Below are 16,195 nucleotides of genomic sequence, written 5' to 3'. Positions count from 1 at the left end.
AAATGAGACCATTTCCAGTTTTCATACATACTGCCAAATTTTCATCAGAAAGGTGCTTACCAATCTCTGCTCCCATCGTGAATGCGGGGAATGCCCTATCCCCCACCTGCTGGCCTGCACACTTAATCCTCACCCATCTGATGTACCAATCGAGTGCACAGAAGCATCAGAAAAGCAGACAGTCATGCTGCGAACACCTCCAGACTTGTTTTAGATTCGTTTTAGAATGCCTAGGAAAAAGCTAGATTAGGGAACGTTCTGCTTCCAGTCACACCTGAATGGGAATCATAATGACAGCTACGATTTGGGGTAGGGTGCTGAAACTGTGGCTCATGGCTTTTCTCCAAAGTGTTATCACCACCCATAAATGAGAAGTATTCGGTGCTTACACTGCATCTCACAGATCCTGTGAGGTTAGCATTCTTAACCCTGATTTAAAGATAAGGAATCGAATATTTCTGGGGACACAGCTAGAAACAGTAGCACCTGGACTCAAATCCAGATCTCCCGGGCTCAAATTCTGTGGGTTTTCCTCCCTCGCACAAGGAGATGACTACATCCATCTCCTCACTCTTCCTCTCCGAACACCCTTGCTTCTTTCTTTTCCCTTCCCTTCCTGCTTTGTTTGTTAATATTAATTTGTCCTTCTCCTTGGTCATTGCACTGTGAGCTACTTAGCTTAACACAACAAGAAGACGAGTATGTGCGCTATTTCTAGAAATACGTGTCATAGAGACCAGGCCTTCTGCATATACTGTAGAAAGCAGCCAGCAGGTGCCCTCCAAGTGAGAAGAAGCGATGATGATTGTACCCATAATCACCAGTACCTAGTGCAGCCCGCCAGCTTCTGTGTTGGACACTTTATATTCTATGTATCACCTCTTTTAATCTTCCCAGCCACCCAGTGAGGTTGGCTGCCTAGTGTCTCTTTCCCTTTCTTTGGGTAGCAGCACCCCACTTTTATCTGGGGGCCTCCCCTCCCACTTTGAATACAGTCTGGCAGAGCTGTCAGTCAAGGTGCAGCCCAGCCCCCTGGCCACGAAGTGGGCATGTGAGCCAAGCTAGGCCAGCTGGGCTGTCCCTTCCTGGAACTGAGAGAGTAATCAGTGTTTCAGGACGGAAAGCAGCTGGCAGTCACTCACCGCACAGCACGACTGCGGAGGAGCCTGTCCCGTCGCCATCCTCTGAGCTGCCCGGGTTCCTGTCCATTTCCAAGCCTCATTCTCTAATCTGAGCTCCTGATAACCTTCTCATGAGGTTCCTTTTCCTGTTAGTCGCAGTCCATTTGTACTGCTACACTCAGCAGTCCTGCCTGGTAGGACGCGTAGTCACTCCCATTTCACAGAAGAGGAAACTGCCTTGTGGGGATTGAGTATCTTGCCAAAGGTCTCCCAGCAAGTGTGGTGGGGCTGGGTCTGAACCAAGCCGACTGACTCAGGGCCTGGGCTCCTGACCTCCGGGCTAGACTTCCTACTTTCCCAGCCAGGAGCTACAATCAGAAATCCAGGGTTATTCTCCCAGGAACGAAGCTGTGCCTCATAAAGGAAGCTGGTTCAGGGGCTTTCCTTTCTTATCTCATCGAAGCAGCTGCGGCTGCCACCAGATGTCCTGGGCCGGCTCCCATCAGGTGCAGTAAGGGACCCTTCACTCTCATGTGCTCATGGAGTGAGTTCTAAGCTGTGTTGTTACAACAGTAGCGAAGCTAACAGTGATGTACCACGGGGTACCGCGGGGTATGTGGGGTGTCTGGGACATGGACACCAGGGAAGTGACCTGATTGCTGCTGTCACTGTTAGGACTTGGCCATCCTGAGGTCCCCTTCTGTTCTCCTCTCACAGATCTGCAGGGTTTATGTCCAGCCTGATGGTTCGGACTACCTCATTATTTCCCAAGGGCCAAAATAAAATGAAATCACCCACTGTGGATCCCTGACTTCTTTTTCCCCGTGACAGGAGAAAGCCAGGGCTGAAGGACTTTGGAACCTTTTCCTACCTGTGGAGGCCGATCCCGAGAAAAAATACGGAGCAGGACTGACCAACGTGGAGTACGCACATTTGTGTGAACTCATGGGCATGTCTCTGTACGCTCCCGAGGTACTTTCTTCCTCAGCTCAGGAGGGTATCCTCGTCCTCCACATCCTCCACAGCCACCCTCCCAGGTTGACCCGGTTCCCTCCAATTTGCACTGGCTTCAGGAACACTGATGCAGACTCAGACTTCTTCTCATGAGGGAGGACACTACGGCCAGGTGGCTGGAGCCAGAGCAAGAGAGCAGCTCGGGGTGGGTGTCTTCCCGGGAAGGTGGGAGCTGTGTGAGCACAGCCCGGCCGGCTGCTGTGGGGCGGCAGCCCAGCTCCGGTCTGCTTTCTCTCCCCCAGGGGGCTCTGAGCTACTGCATTCAAACTGTTGTGGGTCTGTGCCTTTCCCTGGGGAGAGGAAGGACTCTTGTGTGGGTTCAGAGGGCCTGTGACTTGGAAGGAGCCCCAGTCCATGCTTCTGAGGGGTCTTAAGTTTTGAATATGGACATAGGAGTCACCCTTATGTTTTCTCTCCTTTTCAGATCTTTAACTGTTCTGCTCCAGACACAGGGAACATGGAGCTGCTGGTGCGATACGGCACCGAGGAGCAGAAGGCCCGCTGGCTGATTCCGTTGCTGGAGGGAAAGGCCCGCTCCTGTTTTGCTATGACTGAGCCCCAGGTACCTGGCTTGGGCCACCACCCACAGGCGCTCCTCATCAGACCAGACCCTCACCGACCCCATCTAGTCTCTGCTGCACTGGACTCTCACCAGCTCTAATCAGAATGTATTGTCACTCAGGTTGCCTCCTCAGATGCCACCAACATTGAGTCTTCCATCCGAGAGGAGGATGGTTTCTATGTCATAAACGGTCACAAGTGGTGGATCACAGGTATTTGGCCTGAAACTCATTTTTCACTTACACACATGGCTCTGTAGTGATAAGCTTGTCTTCTCTCCCCTGCTGTTGTCTCAGAAACTCTGGAAGAGAGTAGCTTCATTAGCAGGTGATGCAAAGGAGATTCTATCTCTGTGCTCCCAGAAAAGGCGGCAAACCCTGGGAGAACCAGAGGTTCTGCATGAGTCATCAGGTGACCACACGGGTGGCAGTTCCAGGAGTCTCATTGACTCCCCTCTCTCTTCTTCCTGCCATGGGCATTTCCCTAAGGGAAGGCAGAAAGTCACTTCCTCGGTGGCGTCCTCCCTCTGTGAGACCAGGTGTGCTGCAGCAGAGGGCTAGCGATCATCCTGGCGTGACCGCTGCAGGGCCCTCCTCACCTACTGAGTCCCCACCCTTCTCTGGAATGTATCTGTTACTATCCCCATTTTACAGAAAAGGAGATGAGGCTGGAGAAGTGACTTGAGTCATTTTCTAAGGTTCTAGCTCCCCACTCGCGAGCAGGGAACCCAGAGTTCAGGGTTGGCCTAATTCTGACACCTGTGCCCGAAGCCACTGTGTTCTCACTGCCTGTGATAAAGTAGCGGTTTCTAGTCTCTTGTCTCTAAATTATATTTTCAACTTGATGATGTGCTTTAAAGAAAAAAAAATTGCTTGTTTGATGTTGGATTCCTTTCTCACTGGGACGAAACCCAGTTGCTCTTATCGCTGGTCAGGAGCCTGCAGGTGCTCTCCTGATCACGTGATGTCTTCAAGGGCTCTGTCTGCTTGCCGGCTTCGGCTCTCCTGGGCTAGGACTGTGCCTGTAAGTTCTGATGGCCCTGGTGTCAGATGATGGGGTCTGTCTCTCTCCCTTCCTGGCAGGCATCCTGGATCCTCGCTGCCAACTCTGTGTGTTTATGGGAAAAACAGACCCACATGCCCCACGCCATCAGCAGCAGTCTATGCTCTTGGTTCCCATGGATACCCCGGGGATAAAAATCATCCGGCCTCTGACCATGTATGGGCTGGAGGACGCACCAGGTTAGCCCCCTGGGAGCAGCTCACCTCTCTGTGGGTCTGGGTCAGGGCGTGGGCAGAAGGCTTTGGGCAGCCCTTGCTCCAGCTCAGGAAGTAACACCTCGAAGGGGATGATGACGTTTGGAGGGCCAGGTGCTCCTACATTTTAGCTGCATACATGAGTATCATCCATGCAGGCAAATTGCAGACACACTTTTATCCTTTTTTTTTTCTCTCTTCTAAACTTATAAGATAAACAGGATTCTGTGAGGTAAGGAGGCCACACAGGACAGAGGCAGGAGGCAGGAAGTGCTCCCTCGACTTTCTCTTTTATTTTATTTATTTATTTATTTTAGGGGGGAGGTAACTAGGTTTACTTATTTATTTTTAGAGGAGAATTGAACCCAGGACCTTGTGTAAGCTAAGCATGCGCTCTACCACTGAGCTATACCCTCCCCTCCAGACCTTCTCTTTTAGACCCCAGTGTGGACAACTGACCTCCAGGCCTGGAGGTCCTCTCACAGGAGCTCCTTCTGCTGCTGCTGTTCTCATTTGGCTTCAGTGTTTCCATAGCGTCACTACATTGTTAAAGTCACACACCGCTAGGGAGTTTCAGCTTAAGGTAGAGTCATGTTTTACAAAACAAACAGCAAACTATCCATTTGATATTGTAGACCAGTGATTCACTTTCCACCTTTAATAGGTTCCTTCCTGCCCTCCCTCTCCCTTCAGCCACGTCCCAGTTAGAAGCTAGAAAAGGGGCAGGAATGTTGCTGCAGATGACCTGTCCGAGGCAAGGGATAAACACGTCCAAGGAAAATGGGTAGGCAGATGACTCAGGGGAACCGTTTGGGTCTTTTCAGGTGGCCATGGTGAAGTCCTGTTCGAGCAGGTGCGCGTGCCCAAGGAGAACATGGTCTTGGGCCCCGGCCGGGGCTTTGAGATCGCCCAGGGCCGACTGGGCCCGGGCAGGATCCACCACTGCATGCGGCTGATTGGGTACTCGGAGCAGGCGCTGGCGCTCATGAAGGCCCGAGTGAGTGCTTCCCCTGGAGCCCTGCTCCCATCCAGAACCACCCATCTATTTTCCTGTCAGACATCAAATTCTGACGTTTTCTGAGGGCAGACTTAGCAGGTGACTCAAGGTGACGTTCCTTACAAGAAGCTGTGTCCCTGTCTCTGCTTTGCATCTGCTACTGCGCTAAAGTCTGAAATGTAGAGACTCGGCCTCACTCTGTTGAGGTGACCAGAAGGAGAAGTAGGCTCTGTGGCGGCCAGCTGAGGGCAAGGTTCCAAAGCCCACAGGGTCACGGGCTGCTGAGGGCCACTCCTGCTACCAGGTCATCTTTAAAAATCAGATACCAGGAGTACCAGCCCGCAGCCCTGTACCACCCTCCTTCCCCTACACAATTCTGCTCCGGTATGACCCCTCAGAGGCTGGAAGCCCACACAAAAGAACACTCTTGCTGGGAACAGTAGTTCAAATCAGTGGTATCGCTATCAGGAAGATGAAGCAAACCATTGAGACCAAACAAGTACTTCACAAGACACTCTACAAAGAACAGAGGTGGTCCAGTATGTTTGGATTACCAAGCAAACCAACTAGTTTTTTCCTTTGAAAAATCCTAAGTGCTCAGGTGCAAGTACTCCAGCCCCAACCTGAAGAGCAGTGTGACCGTGCATGTCACGAGTCTTAGAAGGTGCATAGCACTGACATGGCCATTCCCCTCACAGGACTTGGTCACAAGGGAGTAATCAGATTTTACTATAGGAGGTTTACCACAGCAGTGATTATAATATATTGGGAACAACTATAAGGCTAACAGAGACTGGTCAGAGAATCCTGGTTTGGGCATGCAATGACATTCCAAAATGATGCTATAGAAATCTGTTTCTTAACACAGAGATGTTCTTAAATGGGGGGAAAGGGAGGCTACAAAGCATTATATCGAGTATGGCTCCATTTTTTGTAAATACTGCACATGATGTTTTCTGCATACAGAAAGTCTAGAAGGGCATTCACCAGATAGTTAGTGGAAGGGACTAGATGATGGGGTGCCAAGGGGTTTGTCTTTTCTTCTTTCTTTGGTCTGAAAAATGTAAACTTTTTCTGACATGAGACATTTTATTTGTGTAATGACTGTTTTCGGTTTAAAAGGGGAAAAAAGGGAAAAAAGAATTCCTTATAACCTTCTCTGATTGCTTGTGGCATTGAAGACTCGAGGATCCCCCTTGCTGTAACACTTGCCCACAAGGGGGCTCTGGCACCGGACTGTGCTCCCCAGGTGTCCCAGGGCATGAAGGAGGCCCCATGGAGGACGCCCTCCCGAACTTGAATGAGGCATGCCTAGGTGCTGCCTAATTCCCAGAGTCACTCTGAGCCACAGGAGGCTCAGATCATGTAAGAACTGTTCCTGCCTGGCAGCCAGGCTGACCCGGAAGGGGACGGAATGGCTGGAGTAAAGGGGTCTCTGGAAGTAATTTGTGCAGCCACCAGGTTGACTAGCTCCGCGGTGCCCACGGAGAGCACTGTCTGCATCTGGCTCTCCTCCCTGGAGGCTTCCTGGGGCTGGAGAGCTGGCAAAGCGGCGGATGAGCTGCACAGTGCCGCTTCTGCCCCCTCCTCTCCTGCCCTCCCCGTGCTCCCACCCACCTCCCCTGCAGGGCACAGCCTGTGCCTCCCTCCCGAGTCTCCTGTGTCTGCAGGTGAAGTCCCGCGTGGCCTTCGGGAAGCCCCTGGTAGAGCAGGGCACGCTCCTGGCAGACATTGCCCAGTCCCGCGTGGAGATTGAGCAGGCCCGGCTGCTGGTGCTGAAAGCTGCCCACCTCATGGACGTGGCGGGAAGTAAGGTAGGAGGTCGGGGAGCCTGAGAGATGACAGGTCCCGAGGTTGCGGTGAGGGACGCCATCCCTGGAATCTCTAGATGCGGACTCTTCCCTCCCCCATTCAGGGACCACAGAGAAAGCACTTGGCTCCTTGACGTAAATAACTGCTTCAACTCTCCTTGGAACTACTTGGGCAGCTTTTCAAAACAGAAAAGGTATAATAAAAGAGGACTGAACTTTCTGTTTTACTGCCTCAGTGAATATCTGGGTCCAAGACAGCAGGCCTGACAAGGCCACACGACCCCAGCCTCAGCTACAGCCACACCTGGACTTCCAGGCATCAGGCAAACTAAGAGTAAGCAAGGGAATTAGCCAAAAGAGAGGCTTTACTTTCGAGTGTGACATTATTCCTTTCTGAGTGCCCCTAATGGCCAGACATGATGCCACGCTGTCCCCTGCCTCCTCCAGCTCTCCCTGGGGCCTCCACCCCTTAGCGGAGAGGCCTTAGTAATGGGGGTGACCCAGGCTCAAGTTCCTGGCTCTCTGGCACTCTAGTGCCAGGCATGAGGGCTCTCAGGGACTGCACTTGGATGCCTGCACCCAGGACAGATCCTTGTCCCTCAGTTCCCCAGAGTCCTGGCTGGCCTTGGTCCACTGTCTGGTTGGAAACAGAGCTGGCTGTGACCCTGAATGAAGCACAAGCCACTTCCCACTCTGCCTTCTGTGTGCAGGAGATGCTCCCCGTCACCTGGGAAGACCAGACAACCACTCACACCCTACAACATCCTGAGTCACCCTCCTAGCCACACCACTGCCCCCTCCATGCCCCTCAGTATTGTACACCCACCAGGCAGGGCTGCCTCATGGAGCTTGTGGCCCAGCGGGACCTCAGGTTTCTCTTCTGAGCTATGACTTCCACTCCTCCCTATGAAACTGATTGTTCTTCCAGGCATTCTGCCCTCTGCTGTGCCCTTCTAACCACCACATCTCCTCTTCCTTGCAGGCCGCAGCTTTGGATATTGCCATGATTAAAATGGTGGCCCCATCCATGGCCTACCGAGTGATTGATCGTGCCATTCAGGTGAGCACAGATGGTGGACCACTGTTCGTCTGAATATTTACTATAGTTGCGAAACTCCCTCTTTCAGCTGCCAACCTCCTGTAACATAACAGCCGCCCTTTGTTGCACACTCACCACCCACGTGACTTTCCTTTTCTTCCTCAGAACAACCCTATGAGAGGTCGTATTCCTGCCTCATTTTGAACACGTGGAAACAGAGGCACAGAAAAGTGAAGTGACCTGTCCAAGGTCACTCAGCTTGTAAGGAGCTGAGCTCAGAGTTTTGGGAACCTAGGACCTTAGAACACCAGGCCCAGCCTCCTAACCACACAGGGATAATCCTTCCCAAATCTCAACATCTGGCCCTGACATAGGGATTTCCTGATGGCAGACGTCACCTAGCATAGCAGACCTGGGGAGTCTGGCATCCTTGGGACAATAATAGCAGCCCCACCTGAAAGTCTTCCAAAACACGGCTGCTACGCAGGTGTCAAAGGAGATCCCCAGGAAGGTGGGTGTCGTGAGCTGTTCTGAGATCTTAGGAGCAAGCACTCGTTCCTGGGGCTCTCGGGGACGAGGGCTCACTCAGGGCTTCCTTCCCTCCCATCTGTGTCTGCCAGGCCTTCGGAGCAGCAGGGCTGAGCAATGACTACCCACTGGCTCAGTTTTCGGCCTGGGCCCGAGCGCTGCGCTTTGCCGACGGCCCTGATGAGGTTCACCGGGCGGCAGTGGCCAAGATGGAGTTGAAGCACCGCGTTTAGACCTGCAGACTACAGGAGCCTGAATGTCCCTGCTGCTGGGCCTGGGCTTCCCAAAACTTTAAAGATGCACTTTGAAAGGCCTGGTATGTGTGATTCTTGCACCCTGCCCAGAAGCTCTGTTCTGGAACCATCACTGTGAACTCAACCTTGTTGGGTCCCTGTGGAAAAACCATTTCAGCGAGAAGCCTGTTTTAGGCAAGTAGGAGGGGGATTAGCCAAGAGCTGAGTGGGTTTTGGTACAGAGCCTGGAAAATTTAGCCCAGGCCCCCATTCTCTCTGGCTCTGGTGCATGAAGACTGTGGGAATCTAGACAAATACTATGAACCCTGCTGGGGCGGTGTGCCTGTATTTGCTCCCAAATATGGGGGACTCCTGCTCTGTGCCTTCCCATCCCCCGAACCCCCAGCTGATAGCTGCAGCCTACAGACCCAGGGTGGGAGCGCTCCGGGGAAGAAAGAAGGAAACCAAAATCATGAAGCCACTGCCGTCTGATTTTCTTCCTTTGAATGTCCAAAACACAGAACACTGAGATGTTATTTTGGAAAGGGGCTTTGGAAACACAAAAGAACAAGAAAATGCACCTCACAGGCTTTGTGAATGTTCTATGTCGTACACAAGGAATGGAGAATAAAGGCTCATGCTTCTGCCAGTCTGTCTCAGTACATCAGTTGCCTCCTCGTATGTGAGTTTACTTGGGATTCTGCCCAGTGCATGGCCCACCTGTGTGCGTGGTGGGCACAGACGCCGTGACCCCTGTAGGTCCTGAACCGGCCGCCTTGCTGGTGGCTCATGTAAAAGTCAGCAAAGGACCACGGCTTTACGGTGTAAGGGTCACGCCTCCATCTGCTCTATGATTAGAATGTTTGGGGGCAGGGGAGGTGGTGGGCAGTGTGCCATTATAAATCAGAGAGCAGCATCCTCTCGGAGAAAGGAGAAATGCTCACTAACTCGAGGTCTGAGCTCTTCAAGACGTGGGTGCCCCATGAGCCCAGGCAACAGGCAGAGATAAGCCACCTGCTGTTAGGACCTAGTCTGCTAATCTCATCATTTGTGATGATGTGGCCAACAGCTGCCCATTTCAGGTCAGACCAGATGGGCAGGGACTGTTCTCCCCTCGTCTGCTGCACTGCAGACTTGACCCCCTCAAGGGAACTGCTTTACCAGAGAGGGTGCCTGGCTGCTGCGGCCAGGGCCATGGCCCTTCAGGGTGCTGGGGAGTCCTGCGGGGTTTGTGAAAGGGCTCCCCAGATATTCTTGCCTCAGTGATCTGGGGAGGCACACCATCCTCCACTGCCTGTTGCTCAAGAAAGGTAAAGTTAAATTGCTATCACAACACCAGCCACATTGGTAAACAATCTTTTGCAAACTCTGGCAGAGTTCTAGCAGCCTGAGTTCCTGCTTCGAGCCTTAGGAAGGAGTTTGTTTTGAAAAAGGAGATGCTTTGGCTGGTAGCCCAATGCATCATGTGGCCTCTGAAGTTAACCTTGCTTGTTCTGTAGTGCAGCTACAGGGATGAAAATAGAAGCCGTGCTGTGGGGCAACCTCACATCTCCCTCAGATACTCCACTGTGAAGCGGGGAGGCACTGGGGCAGGACAGTGACCACTGCCTGAAGAATGCAAGTCGGAGATGTAGCCTCCAGCAGTCCCGCATCCAGGGTCTCCCAAGCTGTGAAATAATTCCACTCACCGCTGTCTGCTGCACCCGGCTCTGGGCCTGGCACTCGTCTAGGCTTGGGGCGATGTGCAGGAAAACAAACAGGTCAAGCTGCCATTATCAAGGGGCCCATGTCTCAAGTAGGGGATGGCGGTGAGTGACTGAGACCATGTAGGTGCTGTGGTGGGTGCTGTGATAGGTACTGCTGGGGGTGGGGTGCTGGGGACTCAGGAGTGGGGACTTGTTCCAGAAGAGGCATTTAAGCCAGATGTGCATGACAAGAATGGGCAAGGGTGCTTCAGAAGGAGGAGCAGGTGCAGAGGCCCTGGGGCTAGCCCAGTGTGTCTGGGGTGCAGGGCAGAGAGAGTAGGATGTGGGAGGTGTTGGGTCACGTGAGGCCTCAGGGACCTTGGTCAGGAATTTGGTGTTGATTCTAAATGTGCCAAAATGGCAAGTTTTGGTAGCACTGTGACATACTTTGATTTGAATTTTTAAAAGCTCCTTCTGCTCTCCAAAGATCACTAGGATGAAGAAGGAATAAAGGAGGATCAGAGCTGGTCAGAGTTCCCCAACATTGCAGAGAACTCCACCCACAAAATGAAACCACTCACAAAATTAAAATTTAAAATTTTAAAAGAAAGAAAAGAGAAGGAAAAGTAGGGGGATGGGAGGGCAGGGCCTTAGCAAGATGTGAGCAAAGAATAAAGGAAATTTAACCTGATCCTAATCTGATTTTTTTTCCACCTTCAGCAAATAGCTGGCATTTCTGGTTGGCCAAATGTGGTAACTCATGTGGTGATGGCCCATCACTGTGTCTCTGGACTGGGAGTCAGTGTGTGGTTGTGGGTACACGCTTGGGCGTTAACAAGCTTGGCTTGGTGATGATCATGCCTGACCAGTTTTATTCAGGGAACACTTAACATCTTGCCACCATCCCTTTATGGCTGGGCATGCCTTATTATTAGCTTGTCTTAGGAAAGGGAATAAAGTGTGATCATAACATACTAACAATTTTTTTTTCTCACAGCAACATTCTATCCTGAAGCAGTCGAACACACATTCCCCTGCTCATCTCCTGGAAAGCATCAGGGGGCTATATTCCCATAGGGTAGAGCCCTCCCTAGAGGTCCCATGACAGTCCCAGGTCCTCAGGGTTCCATCAGGGATGCCAACTCTGGCGGGGATCCCATCCCTTCCTTCCCATTTTCCCTCCTCCTCTTGTTTCCTGCAGTGACTTACAGTCTTGGCATCCACAATGGCTGTGCTTCCCCAAGCCCTGATTTCAGATACTGTCAGATAGTTCCAGAATAATCCTATAGAGGCTATAAGAGGGACTGGATTCTGGGCAACCTGCCTGGGTGGGGCCCTTCTGGGACATCACTGGGAGTGATGTTGAAAGACCAGGCTCCAGTGTTCTCCACCAACATTCCCATTGTAGAGTTTCCCAGTGTTTTCTAAGAGACAGTCCCTGTCTGTCACCACCCAGGGCTTCAGAGTCCCCAGGGATGCTCTGGGGATGCCAGGGCGGTATGGCAGCTTGCCTCTCTGCAGTCACAGGGAAACCCAGGGCAAGCCCAGGGCTGAAGCATTAGTTGAACATCTCTGAGACATCCGGATAGGTATTTATACTGCCCTCCATGGTGCCACATGGCTACAGATCTCTTCCCTCCGTCAACCTCCCCGATGTATGTGAGCCTCAGAGCAGAAGGATAATCAAGGTGGCTGAACAGAGAAGTGGCTTCAGGGAATTCTCTATCATGTCAGCATTAGATAGAGAACACAGTGATAAACAACTGTCACAGATAAACACAGACACTAAAGTGTTAAGGACAGATATTAATCAGTTACCATGCTATTGCAGTAGGAAAGAGGGCCTGACACGAACTGACCTCAACTTCCATTTGCACAGAGGGCAGGGAGGGGCAATGGTGGGGTTTACACAGGCAATTCCCTGCTAGATCCACAAAAAGCAGGGAGGGTGGAAGGCGCTGGTCCTCATGAAACTTACCTGGGTTTGCTAACTGGCGCTTTTAGAAGTTAGGCGCATAGCCTCCCATGGAAACTGGGAGACAGACAGATCCATGAAACAGAGTATAGCTCAGAAATACTCAACTACTTAAAGGCATTTAGTATACAAGATGGCTTTTCATATGGGCGGGGAAAAGATTAATTATTGAATAAATGGTGTTAGGAACTCTGAGTAACATCTAAAAAAAAAAAAAAAGAATTGGATCTCTACATCTTTCCTTACACCAAAATTAATAAAAGAACCAAACTTTAGAGTGTAAAATGTGAGCAATAAAAGTACTAGAAAATAAACATTCAATAAATGGTGTTGGGAAAACTGGATAATCACATGTAGAAGAATGAAATTGGGCCCTATCTTTTATAGTTCACAAAAATTAACTTGAATCAACTGGAATAAAGACTTAAAAATAAGACCTGAAACCATGAAACTCCTAAAATAGGAAAAAATTTCCTTGACATTGGTCTTGGCAATGATTTTTTTGGACATGACACGAAAGGCACAAGCACCAAAATCAGTGAGTGGGATGACATCAAACTAAAAAGCTTTTGCACAGCAAAACAATCAACAAAATGAAAAGGCAACCTACAGAAGGAAGATACTCGCAAATCATATAACTGATAAAGGGTTAATATCCAAAATATAGAAAGAACTTATAAAACAAATAACCCAACTAAAAAACGGGCAGAGGAACTGAGTAGACATTTTTCCAAAGAAGACAAGAAATGGCCAAAGGTACACGAAAAGAGACTGGAGTCACTAAGCATCAGGGAAATGCAAATCAACACCACGAGATGTCGCCTTACACCTGTTAGAATGACTCTCATCAAAAAGTCAAAGACAACAAGTGCTGCGGAGGATGTAGAGAAAAGACAACCCTAACATACTATTGGTGGGAATGTAAATTGGTACAGTTACTATAGAAAACAGTATGGAGGACTACTTTATGATTCATCCATCCCACTTCTGAGTCCAAAGAAATTCCAAAGAAACTAAAATAACAATCCCAAAGAGATATTTGCACTCTCATGTTCATTGCAGCACCATTCACAGTAGCCAAGACACAGATACAACATGTCTGCCAACAGATGAATGGATAAAGATGTGGCGTGAGCACACACACACACACACAAACAGAATACAATTCAACAAGGAGAAAAAAAAATCCTGCCATTTTTAACAACATGGATGGACCCTGAAGATTTTATGCTAAGTGAGATAAGTCAGAGACAGAATAACAAATACTGTATGATCTTGGTTATATGTAGAATCTAAAAAAGGCAAACGCATAGAAACAGAGTAGAATGGTGGCTACCAGACCCTGGGGGTGGGGAAAATGGAGATACTGGTCCAAGGGTGCAAATTTCCAGTTATAATCTGAATAGATTCTGGAGATCTAATGTACATCACAGTGATTATAATTACAAAACTGTGTTTGTGTTATAAACTTGAAAGTGGCTAAGAGAGTAGATCTGAAATGTTCTCACCACAAAAAAGAAATGGTAGTTATTTGACATGATAGAGGTATTAGTTAATGCTAGGGTGGTAATTATTTTGCATTATGTATCAAATCAACATGCTGTATACCTAAACTTACACAATGTTACATGTCAATTCCATCTCAATAAAGTTGAAAAAAAGTACTGGAAAAATACAGAAGAAAGTTTAAAAATAATCTTAGAGTGGAAAAGGCTTTCTAGACATGACATAAAAGCCTGAAGGCATAAAAGAAAAGATTGGCAAAAAAAAAAAAAAAAAAAACCCCAAAACCAAAAACCAAAAAACCCTCTAAAACAAAACAAAACAAAAAAACAAGGCATAGACTAAGTAAAAAGATAAATGAGAACTGACAAGGTATTTACACCACATCTGATAGACTAAGGTTAATTGCTTTGATATACGTAAGTGCCTACAAATCAATTTTAAAGAAACCAATGATTCCAATAGAAAAATGAGCAAGGGACATGGACAGTTTGTAGCAGAGGGAGAACACATGACTCCACATAGGCAAAGACACTCAAGCTCACTCCTGAGAAGAGAAATGCAAATTAATGCTATTTTGCAGCTACCAGATTAGGAAAGCTTTAAAAAAAAATGATAAATTTGTAAAAGGCGTGAGGAAACTCAGACATGACAGGGGTCGAGGCATAAACTGATCAAATCTCTATGGAGGATAATATAGCAATAGCTACATTTAAACTGTACAAATCCTCTGACTTAATAGTTTCCTTTCTATGAATTTCTCAAGGATATACATTGCAGCATTGTTTGTAATGACAAAAGATTGGAAACAACCTAAATGTCCACCCAAGAGCACTTTCCTTGGGTGCTGTTACAGAAGATCTGTCACACACATTACTAGGTGGAAAAACGCAAGACGACTTGCAGAAGGGGAAGTGGGGGCTGGATGCTGCACTCGGAGAAGAGATGGAGACTCACACTGCAGTCTTATCTCTGCAGCTGATCTCCAAACCTACTCCTCTTTTTCCTGGGCACAGAGCCTGTTTCCAAGACTCCTGTATATGGAGGAATGGCCACGTGACTGAATTCTAGTCAATGAAACAGGCTCAGCTTATAAAAACCTCCCCTGTGCCATCCTTGATGATTTTTTTCTCTTCCAGCTGTCTGGAATGGTGCTGGGCCCTAGGGTGACTGTGGGAATTAGGTTTTGACCTCAGAGTCACACAAAGAAAACAGCCCGCGTCCCTGAGTTCCTGCCTGGAGGGGAATGCCCGTATGAGACTCACATGCGCAGGGACTTTCGTTTTGTTTTGTTTTAATTTTTTGTTTTTTTGGGGGGAGGAGGTCATTAGGTTTATTTGTTTGTTTAAGGTAGTGGGGATTGAACCCAGGACCTTGTGCATGGGAGGCACTTACTCTACCACTGAGCTGTACCTTCCCCCGGGGCAGGGACTTTTTTGTGTTTAGCCACCAGAATTTTGTGGCATATCTATTTTAGCAGCTCTGTTAACTATTACGATATCCTTCCGACATCATATTAGTTCTTCAAAGCAAAGCAAAACACACTCTCTCTGCTGGCCTCCTTCAGACCTTGGATCAACACATTTTTGCCTGGTACTTCATACTTGGGCCTTGGTAAACCTCTTTGGCTTCAGCTCCAAAGGCTGGAGCCTCAGACAGCTAGCTCCCTAGGCACTCGCTACCTAGGTGAGCCCCTTTCCTCTGCTTCTCTGCTATCAAAAGACTTATTTCTGCCCAGCTCAGCAACTCCTGCCACGTCTCTCCTTCTTGGGCTTTTGCTGATACTTGTCTGACTGAAATGCACACATTTGACCCAGTATTCATCTGCCTTCCTATCCAATGTTCTCTCATTCCTCCCCCCTGTCCCCCATGCCCAGGATGTCTGTGGAATAAAGTACTTTGCAAGATCCTTACTTCCACCCCTGCCCTCCTGTAGTCCATTCTCCACAGAATGAGAAACCAATGAGTTTAAGATGAAAACAAGAAAGTCACTCTGCTGTGCCAAACGCCTCATCTCTAAGATCCTTCCAGCTCTGGCCCTGCTCACGTCTCACCTCAGCCCCCAACTCTCTCCCCTTTTGTTAGCTGGCCTCCAGTCTTTCCCTTTCTATACACAAGCCAGGGGGTCCCATCTCGGGGTCCCATCTCAAGTTCCCTTGCTTGTTCCTTCCCCCTGCAAAGCTCTCCCTTAGGCACAAACCTTGACAATTCAGGTCTCACGTGTCATTTCCTGGCCTCGGAATTTAAAAGCAGTGCCCTCTGTCTTAACCACCTCTTCACCTTATTCATTTTCTTCACGTCCCTTATCACTCTCTGAAATTATTTTAAGGTCATTCTCTTCCACTACAGTGTAAGGCCCCGGAAGTCGGGGTCAGGGTCGCTCCGGTTCAGGCCTGTACACATTTAGAGGCTCAGGCACACAGTAGGGATTCAGCCAGTGCGCGCTGAATTCGCGAGGTCTACACCCGCGGC

General features: G+C 49.2%; 1 protein-coding gene and 1 long non-coding RNA gene across 4 annotated transcripts in view; one reads left to right on the top strand and one right to left on the bottom strand.

The window, feature by feature from the left end:
- Positions 1 to 9,209, top strand: part of ACAD10 (acyl-CoA dehydrogenase family member 10) — a 35,984-nt gene extending 26,775 nt beyond the window's left edge. The window contains exons 14-22 of one of the 3 annotated variants that reach the window (XR_004133615.2): positions 1,953 to 2,093; positions 2,560 to 2,697; positions 2,818 to 2,908; positions 3,779 to 3,937; positions 4,777 to 4,949; positions 6,620 to 6,763; positions 6,865 to 6,954; positions 7,743 to 7,820; positions 8,420 to 8,471. Coding sequence is in view for 2 of the 3 variants with exons in the window: in XM_010995849.3 (XP_010994151.1) it covers positions 1,953 to 2,093; positions 2,560 to 2,697; positions 2,818 to 2,908; positions 3,779 to 3,937; positions 4,777 to 4,949; positions 6,620 to 6,763; positions 7,743 to 7,820; positions 8,420 to 8,560 (1,065 nt within the window). In the remaining variant the exon portion in view is untranslated. Of the gene's footprint in view, positions 1 to 1,952; positions 2,094 to 2,559; positions 2,698 to 2,817; positions 2,909 to 3,778; positions 3,938 to 4,776; positions 4,950 to 6,619; positions 6,764 to 6,864; positions 6,955 to 7,742; positions 7,821 to 8,419 lie in introns of all 3 variants that reach the window. The other 2 variants (XM_010995849.3, XM_064481210.1) reach the window with 2 other exon arrangements.
- LOC135319746 (uncharacterized) overlaps positions 1 to 16,195 on the bottom strand; it is a 35,051-nt gene that overhangs the window by 8,863 nt on the left and 9,993 nt on the right. The window lies entirely within an intron of this gene.

This window comes from Camelus dromedarius, chromosome 31, assembly GCF_036321535.1.
Source record: "Camelus dromedarius isolate mCamDro1 chromosome 31, mCamDro1.pat, whole genome shotgun sequence".
Lineage (NCBI taxonomy): Eukaryota > Metazoa > Chordata > Mammalia > Artiodactyla > Camelidae > Camelus > Camelus dromedarius.
This window is presented reverse-complemented; position numbering and strand designations above follow the sequence as displayed.